Source organism: Pungitius pungitius, chromosome 12 (genome assembly GCF_949316345.1).
Source record: "Pungitius pungitius chromosome 12, fPunPun2.1, whole genome shotgun sequence".
Taxonomy (NCBI): Eukaryota; Metazoa; Chordata; class Actinopteri; order Perciformes; family Gasterosteidae; genus Pungitius; species Pungitius pungitius.
In genome coordinates, this window is record NC_084911.1 from 17,483,942 (window position 1) to 17,499,810 (window position 15,869).

Below are 15,869 nucleotides of genomic sequence, written 5' to 3' on the forward strand. Positions count from 1 at the left end.
GACCTCCAGCAGCTGTTTGTGCTTAAAGAACATTGGGAGGATTCAGAGCCCCCCCACATTAAAGAGGTACAGGAGGATCCTAGGCCCCCTGTACAGTAATAGCCTGGTCACAGCATGAAATAATGAACTAGCTAAGTGGATGGTAATAGTTAATATTTTAGTTGATCAAGTATATTGTTTGCATTTTATTATTATCCACAGACCTCCATCAGTGGTTTGTGCTTAAAGAAGAACAGCAGGAAGATCCGGAGCCCCCCCACATTAAAGAGGAGCAGCTTCAAGGGTTGGAGAAGGCTGACATGACTGTGTCATTCACTCCTGTGAAGAGTGAAGATGTTAAAGTGGAAGCTCATTCCTCGCAACCTAATCACAGAAAAACTAAACAGATGGAGACAGGAGGTGATGGAGAGGACTGTGGAGGACCAGAACCACACCGCAACTCGGGTCCGGCCAGTCCTCCAGATACTGATAAGAAAACTGGAGACTCTTCTGAGACTGAGGACAGTGGTGATTGGAATGAGACCAGAGAACCTCTGTCTGGTGAAGAGTTTGTCAGTGATTCTAGATGTAGAACAAGTGAGAAACCTTTGATCTGTTCTGAATGTAAGAAAACATTTGGTTGCATTCAGAAGCTGAGGAAACACATGATGACCCACACATCAGAGAAACCTTTCAGCTGCTCACAGTGTGGTAAATGTTTCACCCAAAGGGGAAGTCTAAATGCACACATGAGATGTCACACAGGGGAGAAACCTTTTAGCTGCTCACATTGTGGTAAATGTTTCAACCACAGGGGAAATCTAAAAATACACGTGAGAAGTCACACAGGGGAGAAACCTTTCAGCTGCTTCGAATGTGGTAAATGTTTTGCTAAAAGCGGAACGCTGAAGATCCACATGAGATGTCACACAGGGGAGAAGCCTTTCAGCTGCTCAGAGTGTAATAAATGTTTTACCCACAGGGGCAGTCTAAAAATACACATGAGATGTCACACAGGGGAGAAACCTTTCAGCTGCTTCGAATGTGGTAAATGTTTTGCTAAAAGCGGAACGCTGAAGATCCACATGAGATGTCACACAGGGGAGAAGCCTTTCAGCTGCTCAGAGTGTAATAAATGTTTTACCCACAGGGGAACTCTAAATGCACACATGATAATTCACACACGGGAGAAACGTTTCAGTTGCTCAGATTGTGGTAAATGTTTCACTAAAAGTGATCATCTAAAGAGACACATGAGATTGCACACAGGAGAGATATCTTTCAGTTGCTCAGAGTGTGGTAAATGTTTCACTAGAAGTAGAGATGTGAAGAGACACATGAGATGTCATACGCTGTGTAAATCTAAAAGTCCACATGAAAACTCAGATGAGAATCCTCTTTAACGTCTTTCCCTAATTTACATTACCGTTTCCCACGTGAGTTTTAAATATCCGTCCCTTGCTATAATGACACATATTTGAAGCTACTCTTCATGTTCACAATTACAACCAACTATCTAAGAATTCCTCACAGGGATTTATTGGGACGACACTCTTGTTTAGTTTTTCCTATGCTCCCGAGGGTTTTGGGTCACAGGATGTCACGTGTGATAAAAAAAATGAAAATAATTTAAATATCTTCTGACAGATGGTCAGAAGTTCATATTCCAAGAACAAAATGTTCTTGTCGGTCACACACAAACTATAAACTATGCTAAGCTATTAATTCATTGGAAAGGTGTAATCTAAGGCAGTGATTCTAAACCATCGGTCTGCGAGCGCCACCTAGAGGCTTTTTACCCCTGGGCCGCAGTTGAAATATTTCTACTCTGGGCAAAGAATTATTATAACCGTCTTTACGGAGACAAGTAACAGAGATAAGCCACGCCCCTTCCAGGCGCACATAAAGTGGGACATGAATGAAACAAAATAACTAGTTGGGTGAGTAAACAGTGGCGAAAATCCCCTTGGCATTTTAAGTGTGAACGTAGCATAAAGCTCTCCACCAAAGCATTGAAGCCATCAAAATTTAAGCGGATGCCGTCATCTCACTGACTTGCAACTCTAAATCTTACTTAAAAGCCAGCTGTCTTTTTCTGTTCCATGAAGTGTTAGTGTTGTTTTTGCAGGTTTACATACAGTGATCATCACAAGGACATTTATTATTTGTATTGAATACAAATCTAACCTATAATTATATCAATTAGTTAATATAAAATAGTTATAATATTTGAACGGGTGCCTGGGCATATTTGTACATTTGGACCCTGAGGTCAAAAAGGTTAATTATCCCTTATCTAAGGCATGTTTCCCAATGTTAACATTGTAACATTACCCAACCTTATATTGTCCTGTCCAATGTTGAAATACAAGTTTGACTGATTTTTATGTTCCAATTGTGTTACTGCAAGCTGTCATATTATCAATGTATTAATGCATACATTTCCGTGAACCAAATTCACTTTTGCATTTTTAATGTGCAGAAAAATACCAGAAGGCCTTTTAATGTTTTTCAAGGATTGAGTTCTTACTCTTGTTTATATTGTTTTAACGTTTTTTTAAGAAACTTTTTTTAGGCATTAGTTTTCCTAGTCAATCCTCATATTGAGATGCTTACATATTTATATATCAAACTAATACATCTTTGTCTGTTGAGAAACAAAAAGTAGAAAACATTGCTGAGCAAGCACAGGTGCAAAAAAGATATGAAGGCAATGAATGGATTTTATTTTGTCTTTTGTAATAAATGTAAAAAAAAAAAATGAGAGTTGTCTTTTGCCATTTCTAACCCACACATGTTACATATGGAAAAGACTAAAGGAGGTAATTATAGACCGCAGAAATGTTTTAACGAAAATATTTGTATTCATTTCGTGAGTTACCCCACTGTGCAGCAGAACCCACAACGAAGGTAGATACATTTTAAATTATATTGTACTAAATTACAGGGACACGGAATTCTCGTGTTGTAAAGAGAATGTTACAGGTGGTCTTGGGGAATTAATGTACATATACTGTGTGTATATATAATTACGGGTGGCCTATCTGTGTGGCGTGCATGTCAGTCTTAGCCCTACATCCCTCCCCCACTGCGCTGCTACAAATGGCCGAGGTATGGGCACATAGCAGCAGCCTGTAATGGGAAACAGAGGTGTCCCAAATGTGGAGAGGATCATAGAGCTGAGGATTGTCAGGATAATGTGCAGCATAAATGTTGTAATTGTGGGTATAATACTGTAACATATAGTGGATGTAAAGTCGGGTAGAGGGCTGTGCAAATCCAGAAGGTAAAAGAGGAAACTATTCAAGCTATTCAAAGGTGTTGAAAAGGGTACAAGGACCTAAAAAATTATTGAAACAATAAAAAGTAATTATAATATTTAAAATAATGATGATGATGATGATAGCAGCAGCAAAATGGAAGTCTGAAGATACACATGAGATGTCACACAGGGCAGAAACCTTTCAGCTGCTCAGAATGTGGATAAATGTTTCACTTATAGTTGGCATTTGAAGAGACAAATGAGATGTCTCGCAGTAGAAACCTTTTAGATCAGGGGTATCAAACTAATTTCAGGTTTGGGCCAGATACCGCCCACTTTGATCGAGCATGGGCCAGAGCATTAAAATCATAGGGTGGGGAAGCCTGTCTGTCAGACGCGACTGTGCATGCGTATGGACCTTTTCTTTTAGTCTCACAATGGCAGTCATCTGGTGGGCTGTCCACACTAAAATCTTGGGGAGGGATGGCGCAGACAATCCGACCGGCGGACGGTACGGCTGGGAAGACCCGGCCAGCCTGTCACCCGTTTGAAGCGACCGCACATACGTATGAACCTTTGTTATTCCAACAATGGCAAAGTCAACCAGCGGGACGTAGAAACTGCTGCAGGCGGCCGCGAGTGTGACACATGTATTTTAGATGCTCAAAGTGTGGTAAATACTTCACTAGAAGTGGATATCCGATGAAACACTGCTGTCAAAATCTAAATGAAAACCCCTTTAGCCCTTTTACCCAGTCAACCCTCTCCTGGTTACATCACCGTTGTACCACCTGAAGTACTATAACAACAGACATTTATTGACAGCTACTGTTTGTGTTTCCTGTGCCGATGTTACATTTTCACCAGATGTTGGTAACAACAGAAGTAATACAGGCATACAACTTCAGAAATAAAGTATACACATACATACATATAATTTATATGCACAAGAAAGAAAGGAAAAAGGGAAAAGAAAAAGCAAGAGGGTGTCTGGATGGCTCAGAGACTGCCACAAAGCAGGGAGACAAACAAGCAAACTGCAAAGACGGACAAGTTTATTGTCATCAAAACAAATATTAAATGGTAATGAGCCCAGAACCACGATGTTCTGCCCGAGCTACCAGGTCTTCCTCTCCCTCAACCCCTGGTTTCTGAATGGAGAAGATCTTTAGGGCTGTTACGTGTAGAGATTTGTGCCTCTTGCCCTCACCTTTTTTTTGTTTGTCCTGCAGGTGAGGGGCGGAGTATTGGCTGGCCCTGCCTCCAGGGCACCCCGGTATTGGCCCACACTCCGGCCAATCCGATATGGAGGGCAACTATAAAGCCTCTCACTGTGCTCTCTCTCGGGCTTGCTTTTTTTCCATTGAGGTTTGTGGTGGGGGAAGTGGGACTGAGGTAAGGCTGGGGTACCCTGTACACACCCACATACACGTAGAGTTACTGTTGTTATTCCACTAGGTTATGGGTTGTTGCCACCGATGTATTTCTGTTATGTTGAGCATTTGTAGAATAGAGTCAGGTCTTTTGTTTTCCTTTTTCTTTCCAGAGTTGAGCTAGGCCTGGTTTTATTGTACTTTGATAATTTTGTTTGGCACAACCCCCACAGTACACTCTCCCCCCCCCACCTTTTTCCAACCTACCCGTTATGTTCTTTTTTTGTAAATAAACCTACTTTTCTTTGACTGCCTCACACGGTTCCTGTTTTATTCCCCCATTGGATGTCAGCGTTTTCCCTCTTAACCGGAGGAAAACGTAACAAGTGGGGGCTCATCCGGGATATACCTGTTTTTTTCTTCTTCTGACAACCAATGGGAAATTATACATGGGGCTTTGTGTCGTTAACTAGCAATCCAAAAGACCAGAAAGTGGTCACCTTACTGAGAGACTCAGCTGGTTCTCAGTCAATCATTAGTGATGGGGTCTTACCATTGTCATCTTTTACCTCCTGCCAGTCTAGTGTTAAACTCCGGGGGGTTGGGATGGTTAATGTACTTGCGCCACTACATAGAATCCATCTTCAGTGTCCTCTACTTAGTGGGTGGTTCGACGTTGCAGTACTCCCTGACTTGCCTGTTGCTGGTGTTGATTTCCTCTTATGTAATGATATTGCTGGGGGAAAGGTGAGTTCAACTCCTGTGCTCATGGACGTTCCTGTTGTAACAGACCCTGCTGGTGACAGCCAAGATTCTTCGGAGATTTTCCCGGCTTGTGCAGTCACAAGGGCTCAGACCAAGAAATACGGAGCTGACCTGTCTGACTCATTCATCTTTGTAGATCAGCCGTCTGGTACTGAAACTCTGTCGGAGGATCAGTCAGTGTTTAAATCAAACCATGAGCAGTCTGGTATCTCAAGGATGGAGGCAGTGGAGCTGCCAGCCACAAGAGAGGAGTTTATGGCAGCCCAACAGAGTGATAAGACACTACAAAACTGTTTTTCATCGGTTCTCAGTGTTGAAGATGCTAAGGAAAAGAAAGTGGCCTACCTCATGGATCATGGGTTGCTGGTTCGCCATTGGAGTGGCAATGACTTAGATGGGGGGGACTGGAATGTAACCTATCAAGTTGTTGTCCCCACGGCATATCGATCTCAGGTTTTGTCTCTGGCTCATGACAACCCGTGGGCGGGACATCTAGGTATCACAAAGACTTATAATGGAGTCCTTCGACATTTTTTCTGGCCAGGACTCAAGGCTGACGTGGTGCGCCATTGCCGATTGTGTCATGTGTGTCAGGTAACTGGCAAACCGAACCAAGTGATTTCTCCTGCCCCACTCTGTCCCATACCAGTGATGGGTGAGCCATTTGAAAAAGTAATCGTTGACTGTGTGGGGCCGTTACCGAAGACCAAATCTGGCAACCAGTTTCTTTTAACCATAATGTGTGTTTCCACTAGGTTCCCAGAGGCTGTTCCGCTACGGAGGATCACGGCTCCAGTGGTCAGTAAAGCACTTATAAAGTTCTTCACGAAGTTTGGCCTTCCTAGGGTTGTTCAGACCGATCAAGGTACCAACTTCACGTCTCGAGTGTTTGCCCAGGTACTGAAAACCTTGGGCATTAAGCACATAATGTCAAGCCCATACCATCCTGAAAGCCAAGGGGCACTAGAAAGGTTTCATCAGACCTTAAAGTCCATGCTCAGAAAGCATTGTTTTGAGAGTCAAAAGGACTGGGATGATGCTGTGCCATTTGTGTTGTTTGCTGCTCGCGAAGCTGTACAGGAGTCACTCGGATATAGTCCTGCCGAACTGGTGTTTGGACATCAGGTTCGTGGCCCCCTAAAACTTTTGAAAGAACAACTTCTCTTGCCTGAAGGGAAGGTCCATAGCATCCCTGATTATGTTGCGAAACTCAGAGCTCGGCTCCAGAGAGCCTGCTCTTTGGCCAGAGAATCGCTATCCTCTGCTCAGGTGAAAATGAAGAAATACTACGATCAGAAAGCCACTGCCCATTCGTTTCAACCTGGTGACAAGGTTTTGATTCTTTCTCCCATCTCTGGTTCTGCCCTGTCGTCGAAATTTTCCGGTCCCTATCTTGTGGAAAAGAAAGTCAGTGACACTAACTTCATCATCCAAACGCCCGATCGCAGACGGAGAAACAGATTATGTCATGTGAATATGATGAAGCCATATTTTACAGCAGAGAATGAAAGTGGAACGTCTGGACTTCCTAAAATACAAAATGTGTCAGCGGTATCTGCGTGCTCAGCAGAGAGCTCCACTGAGGAGGATGGGCTGGTTATGCGTAGTGCCACCCCACAGGGGTTAAGACTGAAAAACACTGAGCTACTTTCGGATTTGTCTAACTTTTTGTCCCACCTGCCTGATGACCATCGTGGTGATGTGGAGAATTTAATATCTGGCTTCCCATGCTTATTTGGTGATATACCCTCTCAAACTTCTGTCCTTATGCATGACATTGTTTTGACTAACCCGAAGCCCATCAAACAGCATGCTTATCGAGTAAATCCTGCAAAAAGGGAATGCATGAGGAAGGAGGTGAACTACCTTGTGGAACATGGATTCGCGGTACCCAGCTCCAGTTCATGGAGCTCACCATGTGTCCTGGATGCGAAGTCCGACGGCAGCCAAAGGTTCTGTACTGACTTTCGTAAGGTGAATTCCGTGACTGTCCCTGATGCACATCCCTTACCCCTTATTGAAGACTGTATCGATGAGGTCGGTCCAGCAGAGTATGTCAGTAAACTTGACATGTTAAAGGGTTACTGGCAGGTTCCGTTAACCCCACGTGCCTCGGAGATCTCAGCTTTTGTCACCCCTGACAGTTTTCTTCAGTACACAGTAATGCCCTTTGGACTCTGCAATGCGCCTGCTACTTTTCAGAGACTTGTAAACAAGGTTTTGCGAGATGTTCCACACTGTAAGGCATACTTGGATGACATTGTTATATACTCTGATGATTGGAATTCTCACATGGCTACCTTAAGGGACGTTTTCAAACGTCTAGCTGAGGCGTCTCTGACTCTCAACCTCTCAAAGTGTGAATTTGGGAGGGGTTCTCTTTTGTATCTAGGTCAGCAGGTTGGTCGAGGCTAGGTGTGTCCTGCGGATGCAAAGATCACTGCAATCGCTGCCTTTCCTGAGCCAACCACCAGGCGGGAGTTGCGGCGGTTTCTTGGGATGGCCGGGTACTACCGCAGGTTTTGTAAAAACTTTTCTACGGTGGCCGCCCCATTGACTGCACTTACCAGTCCGTTGAAGCCATTTACTTGGTCTAGTGAGTGCCAACAGTCTTTTGAGGATCTCAAGTGGCTTCTCAGTTGTAACCCTGTCTTGTCTGCGCCAAACTTTTCCTTGCCATTTAAGTTAGAAGTTGATGCCAGCGCTGTGGGAGCAGGAGCTGTACTCCTACAGGAGGATTTCCAGGGCATCGACCATCCTGTGGCCTACTTTTCAAGGAAATTTGACAAACACCAACTAAAGTACTCCACAATAGAGAAAGAAACCCTTGCATTGTTGTATGCTTTGCAACATTTTGAAGTATATCTTGTCTCCACTGGTAAACCTATAAAGGTTTTCACTGACCACAACCCTCTAGTCTTCCTCTCCAGGATGTACAACAGTAACCACCGCCTAATGCGTTGGTCCCTGATTGTTCAGAACTACAACCTGGAGATTGTGCATAAAAAGGGTTCTGAAAATGTACTCGCCGATGCCCTGTCTCGTGCATTATAACTAAATGATTGTCCAAACCTTTGGTTGGACTTGTATGTGTGGGGGTGTTACGTGTAGAGATTTGTGCCTCTTGCCCTCACCTTTTTTTTGTTTGTCCTGCAGGTGAGGGGCGGAGTATTGGCTGGCCCTGCCTCCAGGGCACCCCGGTATTGGCCCACACTCCGGCCAATCCGATATGGAGGGCAACTATAAAGCCTCTCACTGTGCTCTCTCTCGGGCTTGCTTTTTTTCCATTGAGGTTTGTGGTGGGGGAAGTGGGACTGAGGTAAGGCTGGGGTACCCTGTACACACCCACATACACGTAGAGTTACTGTTGTTATCCCACATGGAAAGAACCTATATAAACATATATGTTTTAATATATGTTTTGATATAGGTAATTGATATATGTGACATATATAAAATTGGCCGTTTTCCTATATGTTTTATTATATATGTACATATATGCGCCACATATATGCGCCACATATGTATATGCCCGCATGTATGCCCACATACATGTACACATATATGCACGCATACATGTACACATATATATGCATGCATAAATGTACCTATATAGGTACATATATGCACATATGTCCACCTATACATTAGTAAAATTATTAAAATCCAAACTAGGAAACAAAAATAAAAGCCCAAAATGTGGAAATTTACATTATTTATTTAAGGACTATCAAAATGTACAAAAATGACAACAACAAAAAAAAAAAATCATTTAATGGATCTTCGCATCTCTGCGAGCTTGGAATTTATAGCTGTGCCTATCTGCCCTCGGCTGGCTGCCGGCCATTTCTTCAATGTAGCATCTAGAGAAGACAAAAATAATTAGACAATATAATAATATTGTAACAATAATGAGCGAATGGCATTCAGCCATCTGTTCTGAATTAACAAATCCTGACTTTTTAACACATTCCGTGTTCTCTGGGCTGGGCTTTGAGCAAACAAGACCCTTGTTTTACACACACACACACACACACCATGCTCGAAGAAGGTATGCATTAAAATCAAGCAAATCAATTACCGGCATAGACAAAATAAGGCAGGACAGAGGGGATTAAGGGTGAAGGAGGGGTGAATATTATTTATGAACACTTCAGACAACAACAATATGCCATGAGGTTATTTGCAACAATATATGTTCTACAAAATAGAGGACTACACACCTTACAGCACATTGAGCGCAATACCCCAGAAATGTGGCTTTAGAAAAGGAAAGGTGGGATCAAAAAGTGAGCAAGCAATGAATTAGTATTATAGGTGCTAAGCAGATACAGTAACAATAATGGGACCTTATCCAGTCTCCATTGATGCCTAATATACATTGATACAAGTAGGCTATGGTTAAAGTGGTGAACTTATAAAGTCTTAAAAGTTTTGTTTTCCCTTCTCAACACATTATGCATTTACTCACCAATAATGGCTGCCTTTTTTATTTTGTCCAGGGCAACCAGCTGCTCCCCGTCCCCTCTGGTTGGCTTCCCACCTTAAAGTAATATTTCAAAATTATTATGAAAGGCGGGTAAAATGAAGGTGGAGTAAGCAAGAGTTTTTTTTATATATACACACACATCACATTTTCTTGAGGTGCAAGGAAATACAAAAATAGCAAGTAAAAAAGCGATGGTATGCCCGCACACAAACATGATTTATTCCACTGCATGTAACGCCTCGGCTCGGCTCGCTTTGCTTTTCCACTGCGTGGTACGACTCGTCTCAGTACGGCACAGCTCGGTTCGCTTTAACTGAGTTGCTTTTCCACTGCAGAAGTACCACTTCAGTGTGTTCATGTCACGTTTAAAGTACCGTTACGGTACGCTTAGAACATCAACAGACCAGGTACCATTTAAAGCGAGCCGTACCATGCTGTACTATGCAGTGGAAAAGTGCCATAATTGGATCCTACAAAGCATACAGTTTATACTCATCCTTACTACATAATGTTATTCACCTGTGGTTTCGCTGAGTTTTTAGTTGTTGCCGCAGTCTTGTTAGAGAAGAAAAACATCTTTTCAACAATTTTATGCATGTGGGGCAAGTAAATTACATATTACCACTAACTATCCAAACATAAAAATCTCTATAGCTTAGTTAATAACACACACTGAATGCAGACTGGTAGTGTACCTTGTTCTTTGTGTCATGACGCGCCTCATCATCCACTTTCTCCTCCTCCTCCTGTCTCGTATTTAGAAACATTTTTCTTTTTCACGACAACCTTTGGAGGGAGAGGGAGAAACAGAGGAACCATGAATGTATTGTAATGTAATGTAACAGCACACACACAGGATGCAGACTGGTAGTGTACCTTGTTCTTTCAAAGTCTGTCATGACCCTCCTCCTGCTTCTCACCCTCTTGGTGCTTGTTTTTGGAAGACCCTCCCTTTTTACTGTCAACCCACAAGACACTGACTTTTAGCCCAACTCTTATTAACTTGCGTTACACCACCTTGCACATATATCTTGGCAAAGCACATTAAATCATCATAGATGACACAATTACAAACCTACAAACATACACATTAAGAAACAAGAGGGGAGATAACTTAAACTAAAGCACCAATTGGTGCAGTCAGTTACCTTTTTTTAAGCCTTCTCAGTCTTCCCCTGCCGAATTAAGAGACTTAACATTAACATTAGCAAATAGCTAATGTTTGCTAATGTAGCTAACAGCCAGCATGCTAAGCTAGTCAGGTAACAAGATCCATTTTACACTTCTTTACGTGCGAGCAAAATTTAATGTAATATATACATAATAGAATGTAACATAACTTACTTGCCACGTCAATAATTTTGGCTGGGTGAACCGGCCAGGGTTGGCGGCCGTTTCGCCATTCCACCAGCTTCTCGTTTTGTTCAGTCGAGGCAAAAAAATCTTGAACTGAAAAGTTCCGGACACAGTCAATCGCCAAAATACTATGCGCCCCACTATCATCACCCTCAGTCCATTCAAGTAGTAAAAAGCAGTAAAAATGGAGACATCAGCGTTTCGCTATGTCTCCATTTTTACTACTTTTTACTTAGTCCCAGCCGTTATCTTTTGGCGCGAAAGATACGATCGCAGCTGCATGTGAATGACGTCATCCACAAGCGGCCCAGCGCGGTTGATGACGTCATTCGCACGCGACGCTGTAGCGGAGCTGTACAAGTATCTCAAATTAGAGACAAGTGTCTTTATATGTGGCATATATGCGCATATATGCAGCATATATATTGTCATATATGCGCATATATGTGGCATATATGTGTAGGCCAGTGAAATTGAATAACACCGGACACAACATTATTATTTAGGGGTCTTTATTTCTCGACTACCATCTGAGTAGAGAGCAGTGTTAAAGAGATTTGGTGTTGATCAATTTTATGACTAGAAATGGCCGGTATACAATTATCCCCACTTCAACGTTTCACAAGTGCTAATATTCTCCGTGCACAAATAACTGCAGTGGTAACCCTCAGAAACGTTTACAACTCCGTAGGACCGTCGCGTGCAAAAATAACGAACATCACTTCCTGTTTACCTCGTCACCTTTCACTAGTAGTCTCAGGAGTACAGCGCCCTCTTGTGGCTCCCATGTTACACATCCTTTTCCCACTGGGCTACATACTCCCCTGCTAAAAAGGTCACCGTCCTCGGTGACTTAATTCAGGGTTTAACTCCCTTCACTGCTTCTCTGAAGAACACCGCCCCCATGCTGGTTAGCAACTGTGACAAAACATCGGGGCTGAGTGTAATGGCATTACATGCTGATCTTAGGTTGTGGTGAGGGTTTGAGTGTACTCCTGCATTAGCTCTCACAGTCCTTCGTGGTGCTGGAACAGGAGCCGTCGTCCCTGTCTCCCCTGCAGAGACATTTTCTGTAGTAGGAACAGGTGGTTTTACCTCAGCTTCACCCTCAGAAGATCTCCCATCCAGCGGTTCACTCCTCTCTGTAGACTCTGTGTCCAATCTGTCCTGATCAGCGGGGACCACCTCCTTCTCCATTTCTCGACCCCGATCTAAAAAGGGAACCTCCTCCAGCACCACATACTCAGGTTCTTCATAGACTGTGACCGGCTCAGGAGAAACAGGAACAGAAATCAAAGTGGGGGCAGTTATCCTCATTCTCCTTGGAGCAGGAACAGGCCCTACACAAGGCCTGAGATTTGACCTATGGACCCTTTTCACTGGACCCCCCTCTACAGGCTCTACAGCATGAGTGGTGCCTTGAACATCTACTACTTTATGAACTGTAGGCCCCCAAGCGTCTTGGATCTTATTCCTGCCCTGGGGTCTGTGGCGAAGGTACACTAACTGACCCACCTCAACCGGGGGACAATAAACCTTGTGTTTGGCGAATTCCACTCTTTCAGCTGCTTTCTGCTCAGCATATTCTTTAGCTCTTGCATGGGCTTCCTTGAGACGCTCCTGATGCACTATTAGCCAGTCACATTTCTTGTCCTGCACCTGTTCCCGCCCCAACAGAGCATCCACCGGGAGGTGTGGATGGACCCCGAACAGTAGGTAGTATGGTGAGTGACCAGTAGTCGCATGTGGTGTCACATTGTATGCGTGGACTAACTCAGCTAGGTGTTCCGGCCAACGCCTCTTCTTCTCTGGGGGAAGAGTACGCAGGAGATCATGGAGTGTTCTATTGTATCTCTCACATTGGGCATTTCCCTGGGGATGATGAGGTGTGGTGCGAGTTTTCTTTACGCCGTACAGCTTACATAACTCTGCAACTACTTCACTCTCAAAATTTCGACCCTGGTCCGAATGCAGTCTCTCAGGGACACCGTACTTCATAAACCACTCCTGAAGGAGAATCTTGGCAGTAGTGTTTGCCTTCTGATCACGGGTGGGGAAAGCTTGGGTGAACTTGGTGAACACATCTGTCACAACCAGGACACTCTCTCTGCCATCGGAAGCGGGCTCTAAGACCGTGAAATCCACAGCAACCACTTCCAGGGGTCGTGTAGCCAAAAATGGTGTCATAGGAGCATGTATCCTGGGTTGTGGCATTTTGGTCAGGACACATCGCTGACATTTTTTAACCCATTGTTCGACATCATCATACATTCCCACCCAGAAACACCTCTGTCTCAGAAGATTCTGGGTTCGTTCTATTCCTTGGTGTCCCATCTGATCATGTACACTCTCAAGTACTGGTTCTCTCAAACAGTGGGGCAACAGGAGTTGGTGACATTCACCCAGCTGGACATCATCAATCACACGGTAGAATAAACCATCTTTCTCTTTGATCCGGTGCCACTGCCTAAATAAGGACACAACAGGCTTGGCTAACCTTGTCCTCTCCTTGCCAGTGGGTTTCTGCTTCCTTTCCCAGAACTGCCTAAATGCGCTGAGCGTGGGGTCCATTTGTTGGAATTGACAAAGTTCTTCCTTAGAATATCCAGGCAAGGTGGGGGTGTTTTCCCGCCAGTCACTCCCGCCATCCACAGCCTCTGAGGCACGTACCTGTCTCACCCTACAACACTCGATCCCGGCAGTTCCCAGCTCTTGCCCTAAAGCTGTTCCCCTCCTTACATTACAGATGGCTACACATCCGTCAAAATCCAGGTCATCGGAGTGCGGATGGGGCTCCCCTGCTAACGGCTGCCTAGAGAGGGCGTCTGCAGCAGTATTTCTGCGCCCTGGCCGGTACTTGACCTCAAAGTCAAATACTGCTAGCTGAGCTACCCAGCGCTGTTCAACCGCGCCTAATCTGGCAGTATTTAGGTGACACAAGGGGTTGTTATCCGTGATAACAGTGAATCTAGAGCCTAAGAGGTAACCTCTAAATTTCTCTGACACCGCCCACTTAAGGGCAAGCAGTTCAAGTTTCATACTGCTGTAGTTGCTGTCATTTTTCTCTGCATTACGCAGCCTCCGGCTGGCATAAGCAATGACCCTTTTCTTGGTACCTTGCTGCTGATATAGGATAGCACCCAATCCCAGACTACTGGCGTCTGTCTCAACAGTGAAAGGGAGAGAGAAATCTGCATAACCCAACAAAGGGGCACTGGTGAGTCTCTCCTTCAACAGCTCAAAAACCTCCTGACACTCTGCAGTCCATAAACTCCCAAAGAGCTGTTTAGACCTAAAGGGACTGTTGCTTCTTAGGCACGCATTAACCACGTCGTGTAGTGGGCCTGCCAACTTAGAGAACCCTTCTATGAACCTCCTGTAATAGCTACAGAAACCCAAGAATGATCTTAAGTCTTTTACAGTGTCGGGGACTTTCCACTGTTGCACCGCAGCTATTTTCTCCGGATCCGTCCCAATGCCCTCGGCTGATATCTGATGACCCAGGAAGCGTACCTCTGACTGCAAAAAGTGACACTTCTCTACCTTGACTTTGAGCCCGGTCTCTTTCAGCCTCAGCAGGACCCTCTCAAGCCTCACCAGATGGTCTTCGAAGGACTGGGAGTACACCAAAATATCATCCAAATACACCAGCATGATTTGCAGAACTAAGTCACTCATAGTTACCTGCATCAGTCTTTGGAATGTTGCTGGCCCATTACACACTCCGAAAGGCAACCGAGAATACTCGTACAACCCAAAGGGTGTTGTAAACGCCGTTTTATGCCTGTCATCATCATGCACTGCAACCTGATGGTATCCGCTAGCGAGGTCAATCGTTGAGAAGAATTTTGCACCATGCAGGGCGTCAAAACATTCATCAATACGAGGCAACGGGAAAGCGTCACGTCGGGTCTTGGAGTTTAACTTCCTGTAATCAACACACAGCCGTAGACTGCCATCAGATTTTCTGACCAAAACCACCGGTGAAGCATATGCACTCGTGCTTTCGTGAATAACACCCTTCTTTAGAAGCTTAGTGATGTGTTCTCTGACCTCACCATACTGTGTCGGGTGTATTCGGCGGTACGGTTGTGCTACGGGAATGTCATCTACCAGATGGATCTCATGTTTAACCCGGTCTGTGTAACCTAAGTCCTCATCTTGAAAAGCAAACACATCTGCATACTTAGCTAGGAGTGCAGCTAACTTAGCCTGCTCCTCCCCTGTACCACCTATGTGCAGCCGCTTCAGGGTTGACTGAACGTCATTTCCCGCTTCTGCGTTGTCCTTCCGTTCAACCGTCACTTCCTCTTGGTCTGCTGCGATTCGCTGGAAGCGCACCTCGGTCGGGCCATTTTCAACACACTCCACGGGAGACATGACGCCTAATCTTGTCCTGGGCTTCAACCACACGTCCTCCAGAGAGAAGTTCACCACCTGTACTGGGAAAACATGCTCAGTAACCTCCACCAAAGTAGGTACTATCACAAGACCGCCCGGCAAAGGTGTCTTAGTAGGCTCCACCATCACATGGGTGCCATCACCAGATACGGGTCGGATTCCCTTTGCATAGACTGTGGCAACAGCACCAGCTGGTACGTGTACTGTATCCCTGCCCGCTACCCGTGCTGCAGATGTTTTGTCT

General features: G+C 44.6%; 1 protein-coding gene and 1 long non-coding RNA gene across 5 annotated transcripts; one reads left to right on the forward strand and one right to left on the reverse strand.

The window, feature by feature from the left end:
- Positions 1-211: 211 nt before the first annotated feature.
- On the forward strand, positions 212-2,726 carry LOC134132926 (gastrula zinc finger protein XlCGF17.1-like). Its single transcript, XM_062565916.1, has one exon. The coding sequence runs from the start codon at positions 300-302 to the stop codon at positions 1,380-1,382; it is 1,083 nt and encodes a 360-aa protein (XP_062421900.1). The 5' UTR covers positions 212-299; the 3' UTR covers positions 1,383-2,726.
- Positions 2,727-8,996: 6,270 nt separating this feature from the next.
- Positions 8,997-11,576, reverse strand: LOC134132940 (uncharacterized). 4 transcript variants are annotated; one of them, XR_009957118.1, is made up of 6 exons: positions 11,213-11,576; positions 11,017-11,043; positions 10,564-10,826; positions 9,851-9,922; positions 9,729-9,750; positions 8,997-9,242 (listed from the first exon to the last, which is right to left on the reverse strand). It is a non-coding gene; the product is annotated as an uncharacterized LOC134132940 (long non-coding RNA). The 4 variants fall into 4 exon arrangements; XR_009957117.1 differs by lacking the exon at positions 11,017-11,043; XR_009957119.1 differs by lacking the exon at positions 11,017-11,043 and having other exon boundaries at positions 9,000-9,242; positions 10,564-10,654.
- Between the last annotated feature and the right edge of the window lie 4,293 nt (positions 11,577-15,869).